This window comes from Hibiscus syriacus, unplaced genomic scaffold, assembly GCF_006381635.1.
Source record: "Hibiscus syriacus cultivar Baekdansim isolate YM2019G1 unplaced genomic scaffold, ASM638163v2 tig00000738_pilon, whole genome shotgun sequence".
NCBI classification, from domain to species: Eukaryota; Viridiplantae; Streptophyta; class Magnoliopsida; order Malvales; family Malvaceae; genus Hibiscus; species Hibiscus syriacus.
Genome location: NW_024061816.1, coordinates 257,986 through 266,158, shown reverse-complemented (window position 1 = coordinate 266,158; position 8,173 = coordinate 257,986). Strand labels below are relative to the sequence as shown.

General features: G+C 30.9%; 1 protein-coding gene across 1 annotated transcript; it reads left to right on the top strand.

Moving 5' to 3' along the window:
- The first annotated feature begins 1,498 nt into the window (after window positions 1-1,498).
- LOC120213618 (kinetochore protein NUF2 homolog) lies at window positions 1,499-3,936 on the top strand. The gene is made up of 4 exons (XM_039211711.1): window positions 1,499-1,582; window positions 2,654-2,743; window positions 3,466-3,573; window positions 3,774-3,936. Exons 1-4 carry the CDS (start codon window positions 1,499-1,501, stop codon window positions 3,864-3,866), a joined length of 375 nt encoding a protein of 124 aa, XP_039067642.1. The 3' UTR covers window positions 3,867-3,936.
- Window positions 3,937-8,173: the final 4,237 nt, after the last annotated feature.

The following is an 8,173-nucleotide window of genomic DNA, read 5'->3' as shown; positions in this document are numbered from 1 at the left end:
TTTAATATTTATATACAATAATTCATAAAAAATTATAATTACTTTTAAAATTATAAAAAAAATATTTTGTAAAAAACTTACAAAGATCTGTTTTTTTACAAATCATAAAATTCTAAAAGATTCCTTCGTATTTTTCATTGCTTACACTCTCATCCTCTTATTTATAACCCATAATAAAGTTTATTTATCAATATTTTATATTTTTTATGACCATAATAAACTTATTCTTTTTTAAGTTTTAATGAATTTTGTAGTGATTTTAACATATTGTATTGAAGGGTTTAATCAAATTGGGCAAAAAGCCCGAGATAATGCGTTTGGAATTTTTAATTCCCCAGATAATGCACCCATCGAATTATTTCTTAGGATAAGTCATTGTTACAATGAATGGTGAAGACGTAAATAGAAACATGTCATAAAAATATAATTATTCATAAAAAACTAAAAAACTAAAGATAAAAGACAATCAATGGTCGACAATCAATATAAAAACTCGTGTCGTCGCAGGCTAAACAAAATCATAGGAGAAAAAGTTGATTTGATTTATAAAAAACAACATAAATTGTAAAAAAGAGGGAGGAAGAGAGGAAGATAACGGCTAGGTTTTTGGGTAGTGAAAATCCACTTTAAAATATACTTAAACGATTACCACATCATCCTTTTAACAACAATTGATGGAAGCTAACGACATGATATGCATTTTATGACAAAATTAAAAGTTCAGAATCTGCTTTATAACGTTTAAAATTTTATTGACTGAAAAATTATTTCAATATAATATAGTGATTATTTATATAATTTATGCAAAGAAAACCCTCAATTGTCTAAAAAATAATATTAATGAATGACTTCCCATTACAGACGCGCATATGAAGACTACGTATGAAGACTGTTTAATTATGTATTTATTTATTTATACATGCATTGCATTTTATCTTTATTTTTAATTTTCTGACTGCCGGATGTATTCTACGGAAGCTGCTCTCAACCTGACGTTGGGGACAGCCTACTACCCTACCTCCTCTTTATCCCATTACATATGAAATAGGGTTTTATTTTTGTTGTTCTTTCGGAAAGAGAAACATGCCAACTTAAAATAATATACATTAATTATTATGTTCAAGTGGCAATTAAGAAGATACAAATAAAAGTACTTGATCTTTGAGGCTACTGAAAAACAAAATCAGTATATATCCAAGAAGATAGTCAAAAATTGAAGAAAAAGTTCGAGCACAGTGAATTATTTCCCAGATAATACACCCGCCAAATTGTTTTCCAGGATAGGTTATTTGCTATAGTGAATGGTGAAGACTCGAGGTGATCTTTTCAAGACGCCCTGATTTCTATGCGTCTTCAACCCGAAATCGAGCACAGTGAAGACGTCGTGTAATCTTCACGTTTTAAAGGTGAGGATGCCAGGACTACCGTTCGTCTTCAAATCATTTCTCGTGCCCTTGAAAAGCTACACCACTGTCGTCTGTGCAGCACAACTGCCTTGATGCAACATGCCCGTGAAGGCTGGTCCATCCACGTGAATGGTGAAGACATAAAAAGTGGGCTCCCGATAAATGGGATGACAGTGGTAAGGAAAAGTGAAAAGAACCCAATTTTAGTTTGTGAGAAGTACCTCGGGAAGACGCCACCACCATCTATTTTAAAAGGGTCGCATTTGAGGCTATCATGGTTAGAAAACAAATTTAAGATCGATCATTATAGTATCGATGAAGAAGTTATATATGCAACTCGAGCATATATACTCCAACTGATTGGGGGAATTTTGATGCCAGATAAATTCAGTAATCTAGTTCATGTACAATATCTCCCATTGTTGGACTTATTTTGGGAAACTGATAAATATAGTTGGTGATCAGCAATATTGACGTTCTTTTACCGCGAGATGTGCAAGGCGTCATTAATCACAGATAATAAATTTACTGTAGAAATTGGTGGATGCCTGATGTTGCTACAGTCGTGGGCTATCAATATTTCACTGATTTATAAGTTGTTAAAGCTTTGTTTCACTGATTTAGGCATGGCTGACAAGTGTTCAATTTTGTGTGGAGGCTAACCTATCTAGGTTTTTTTATCGTCATTGAAGAGAATACTTGCACTCAAACTTGACCATATTACATGCTTAAATTTATATCCATCATTTGTGTATAATTTATGGTTAACTAAAGAGTTGCTTGTCCAGCTCAGTTGGTAGAGCGTAAGGTTCTTAACCTTGAGGTCGTGGTATCGAGTCCCACGGTGGGCAATTCATAATTACTGGAGGTCTTCCACGGAAGTTGCTCTCAACTTAGTGTTGGAGCATCCTACTATCCTACCTCCCCCTTATCCCATTACATATGGGAATAGGGTCAGCTAATTTTTTTTTTATGGTTAACTAAAGAATTTTTTCTGTTTGTTGTCAATGTATTTTCACCTAAAGGATTTTTCTTAGTAGTGTTTGATCTAGGTTCCTATTAATATGATGAGATACATACATCACATTCTTCATTTGCATAGAGGATCTTCTCTCTTTTATGGTTAGACCACCATTTGATCCTAATGTTGGTTTCCCTTTTCCAAATAACAGTTTTGAGGTTTCCACTCTTTAAGTGTTAGTGTTAGCTATTACTGCTTTCTACATTGAAATGCCTCCACTTGACAGATTTCTCAAGCTGAGTTTGACCTTGTTCAAAGTGTCCAAGAAAATGCAAATCTACGTCCAAAAATAGTTCAGTCGCCAGATAAAATACAGGTGCATATTCCTTCATATTAAGTTTAACTTCGGTAATTATGGTCCAGATATGTAAGGCATTGCTGTTAATTATTCTCAAGCCTAGTATATGTCATTCCATTCCAAATGGAATTCTAGCAAGTAAAAATGGAGAGTTAATTTATTTTGGAGACTGTTTTTATGTACGTAATTAGAAGGCTTAACATATCATTTGGTACCTGACTTTGTCGCATCTACAAATATGGTACCTTTGTTTTCTTTTTTACCAATTTGGTACACATATTTTCCAGATATTACATGTTTGGTACTTGTATTTGTCAAACTTTACACAAACTGTCCGGTACCAAATGTGTAATGTCTGAAAAATATAGGTACCAAATCTGTAAAAAAGAAACACAGGTATACACTCGTAAGATTCATAAATATGTAATGTTTAACAAATATAGGTACCAACTTGATAAAAAAATACGGACCACATTTGAAGAAGGCAACAAACTCATGCACCAAATAGTATATTAAGCCTCTTTAGAATAGACAAAACATGATATACTTATTTATTTATTTTTACCTGTGATATTATGCAATTATACAATTCGTTAGTAAGACTGGTGATTACTAAACATGTTGTTTATTTTTAGATTCTTTGGGGTGGGGAGCGAATTAGGTAACACTGGTTGGTATGATTGTCCTTTGCACTAAAACATTATTTTCTATGTTTCGTTCTTTGCAATTTTCCCCAAAAGAGAGCTTTAGAGGAGAAGAAATTAACTCGAGATGAGGCAAAGAATGCAGAAAGATCAGCTATGCAATCTTTTCAGCAGAAAACTGCCACTGTTGAGGTCTATAGCAAGGTATGCATCTTTCATAAACTACCGTATCAGGTGTCTTCAGACTCTGTCATCCATCTGAAAGCTGACGGGATGAGCACGTAGTTTGCTTGATTGTATTCAGTTAAATGCATTCCTACCTATGGCAGAGAATGCAATGCATTAGAGAAGGTTCATCTATCTGTTTCATGTAGAATGCACATTCATCTATCTGTTTCATGTAGGAGTTCAACAATTGCATACCTTACCTTTTGTGCAAGATCTTTCATCTGGCTGTTTGTATCTCCATTCTTGAAGTGCTTAGTCGTATGTTGTAGCTGAACTTCTTGCTTCACTCTTTGGCTTTTGTACCCTGTGCTGTTGGGAAAATCTGGAATCATTTATTGCACCCACAAGATTGAATTCTGTTTGGAGCTTTAGACAGATAAAATATGAGCTGAGATGTATGCTTATTCACATGCATACATTTGAGTTATGAACAAATAGATCTGTAATTGGACTATCAAACTTTAAATTTCCCTTAGAAACCTTGATTCTGTATTCTTTCATACTGTCAATGTCAAAGCTAAGCTGAATTTAGTATATCTATTAGCAATCAAAGTACATTTTTCCTTTTCAGAGTCCAACAATAATTGGTTGACATGATGAGAAGAAAGACAGTATGCGTTTATTTTTCTTATCTCAGATAGCTGAAAGAAACACTACTAGTTAATTTTAAATCAGAAGAGCCAACTATACAATGTATATTCTGAAAGCTAAATATCTGGAAAAGCATGAAAGTACATGGTCAACTAGTCAACATGCATGCTATATATGAACAGGTACACTGATCATGGACCAGATCCTCGTATGTGCTTATTCTGTAAAACTGAGTATTAGTGTACTTGACCTCCATTTTTATGGTTTCTATGGCTTGTTTGTGGAACAAAATTTTCATCTTAATAGGTGAACTCCGCAAAATCAGTTGAAAACGAATGTAAGAGTATGAGAGCTAAACTAAGTGATGATGCTGTATTAGACAAATCACTTGAGGCTAAACTGATTGAACGACAAGGAAAAGGCAGGTTCTTATTCAAGCTCTGTTGTATTGTTTTGTTGTTGTACTTCATTTTCAAATCACTTCGTAGATTCTTAAACCTTTAGCTTGTTCTTTCACCAGTTGGACCGTTGGAAGAACACCTAAGGCAGTTACAGAAAAAAAGAGATCTCAAGTTTGAGGAATATACTAAATATTGGAACAGTATGAAGTCAGAGGTCTTGTCTAAGCGACATGAGTTGGAAGCAAGGCAAAAGAAGGTTGAAGATGTGGTGACAGAGGTAGTCCTTGTGTCTTCTTTTCGAACAGTACCAAGATGTTCCTACTTTCTACCAGAAGTTACTCAAAACTCTAAACTCCCCTTTTGTATTTCTTGAACTTAATAGGTAGACTCCATCACTTTAAAGACCAGTATGGTAAGAGAATCCGGAGCTGCTAAAGTTCAACAGTTGATTAGTAAGTGTGAAGAGCTTGTAAAACAGGTATTGTCTCTTACTTTAATTTTTTTTTTGAATATTTGTTCTTTGGTTCATTAAACCGGTACAAATCTTGTTAAACTAGGACTACTGGAAAAACATGAATTAGTTAGAATAGAATAATTATTTGATAAATTTACCAGAAAAATAAAGAATTATTAATAAATGTTCTTTCATGTTAATAGAGGATTTGAGATTGCAAAAACTGGCCTTCAATGTGTGTACCTCTTTTAGTAATAAAATGCCTACTTATTTTTATTTAAAAAAAAAAGAAGTGTGTGTAAAGGAAACAGCTAGGGGAGTTATTTGCAAGCTATTCGAGTTTAACTTAAAAAAACTTGAATTCAATTCGGTAATAATCGAGCTGAGCGTGAGTGGAATTCGAGCACCATAATACCTGGCTCAAACAACTTGCGAGTCTAATCTTGCTTTTTATTCATACATATTTTAAATATTTTTATATTATTAAATTACGTAAATACCCTTATTTTACACGCAGAAGACACTTAATTCGAATTTAAGCTCAAGCTTAAATACAAACGAGCTTAATCAAGCTCGAGTAATTGAATTTGAGTAAAAAAATTGGTAAAGCTTGAGTAGCTTGATTATATGTCGAGCTTATATTTTAATGTTCGGTCGAGCTCCAAATTGCACCCCTAGGCCAATTGCATGAACTTTTTTCCCTTTGATCAACTATTAAGAACTCTTACTACTTCTATTTTTATTGTTGTTTAGCTATCCACATCGTGTTAATCGCATGCAGAGTTCACTATATTTGAACATTCTTCTGTTTTTAATTTATATAATAAGGCTTGAAGATTTTTAAACTCGATCTGAAACTGATCTAAATGATGATGCGAGTGCAGTTTCAGGAATATTCAGCTTCTATTGGACTCTTGTTGCCAGTGAATTATGAGAGTGGGACTAAGAAACTTGATTCTGTTGCTATAGCCAGCCTTTAACTTGCATTTGAGTAAGCCATTCTATTGTGAAATGCGTTTTGTTCTTCAAAACGTAAAGTCATTACTTCTTGCAGTGACATATACACATACATATGCATCTACTTTTTTGGTGCTGGGAGTAAAAAATATGTTGATCCTCTACTGCTACTAATTTTTTGTAGACTTTCTATTACTGTATAGTGAGGCTTGTCTGCAACTTCAATTTGTCGTATGTACCAAAAAGATGGCTCTAACATGTAAGAATATAAACTTTTTATGGTATTATGTAGAGACATGTAAAGCTTAGTTTTCAAAATCGTGCTCAGGTGAGCCTAAGGTATCGGACGCAGGAGGGCATAGAGGAAAACGTTTCCGGAGGCACAGGCGCAGTGTAGAATGGCAGACAAACAGCGGGTGTAACAGAAGAACATGTGTAGTAGAACGACGGGTATGGTAGAAGAAGATAGAATGGCAGAAAATCCTATATACCCTTGAACATAACATATATAATGTTTATATAACGTATTTGTAAGTCCAAATATATCCAACACTAAATAAATTAATATTTTTTTATTTATAAAAAGCCTTTTACAGCCTCTTCTACTAAAAATATAGCTAATACATTACTTTTATATTTGATCATCATAATTTTGATCAAAAGTACACTACTTTTTATATGTCTTTTAATTGATCTATTTTATAGTATATATAATTAATTTTAAAATAATAAAATATTAAATTAGATAATATTTATTTAATAATTTTTAAATTAATTATAAAATTATTTTATATTATTTAAGAATAAATAAAATAGTGATTATAAATATTAAAATAAGTAAATATAAATTTTGTGTTGAAATATTTTGGAAATTAGGGTCTTGTAAATTGTAGAAATGGGTCTTGATTCTTGAGGATAGGACAAATGATAATGAAAGAACAGAGTGTGGAGAGGGGATTAATTGATTTAGGAGTGAATCAGACTAATGGGTGTTAAACTACTATAATATTTATTTTGAATGATTTGAGGATAAATTTAATAAAAGATTCATTTAAGTACTTTAATTTACTATAATAAATTAATTTACGAAAATATAGAAGTTAACATAAATTTTGTGACTTAATTATAAATAAGTGCTTAAATTATATTTATTATTATTATTATTATAAGTGTTTAATATTTTTTATTTAAAATAAATGCGTAAATTTCAATCTATTGTCATTTTAAGATCACGTTTTCTTATTTTCTTTTAAAATACATAAAATAAAATAAAAATCAACATCAAAATACATATTAAAATTAAAGATTAATATGCATTCTGATTTTATTTATTATTGTATGTATTTTAAGAGAAAATAAAAATATATGTCATCTATTTGTTGAATAATGGGTTTTTTGTTGGATGATAATAGTTTGATCTAATGAAATAAAATACTATATATTTATTTTAATAAGAAAAACTTTAAACAATTAAATCAAAATAAAAAGTAGATACAATTTAATTTTTTATTTTATAATTAAGTTAAATTTTATTTATGAATAAATTTGAGCAAAATAAATGATTTTTTTAAAATATAGAAATCTAAGTCATTTATTACAGTACATATGAAAAACGTCATGTGGGTATGATGAATTTTATAAAATATATAAAAAAATTAAAACTCATCGCAAGAGTGTGAAGAGTTCCATGTAATTTTGTTTCATATTATATGAAGAGTTATAATTCTTTTTAATATATATTTATGAAATTCTTCATGGGACATTACGAGTTTCACAAGCACTGCAATTTTAAATTTTACCAAAATAAATTTGAAGCTGTTTTATCTCACTAATTAATTAATTTTCCGGCATTATTTACTTAATTTTACCGAATAAACGATAAGACGGGAAATAATTAAGTTTTATAAAATAATATTTTATTTTATTTTAGATTTTATTAATTAATAATAGTTTAATGAAAAATGTAAAATAAAATTTTACCATAATCTGGTTTGTAAATAAGTTGACACTGCCAATAAAAGACTGGATAAAATGAATCATTTTGTAGGACAGAATGAAGTTGATAGTTTTAGCAGCAGCCGGCACATAGCAGTGTGTGCGAGTTTTTTAAGATCTAGACCGGACCGATATCATTTTCTTCTAATCGAAGATAATAAAATTTGAAAATATATAT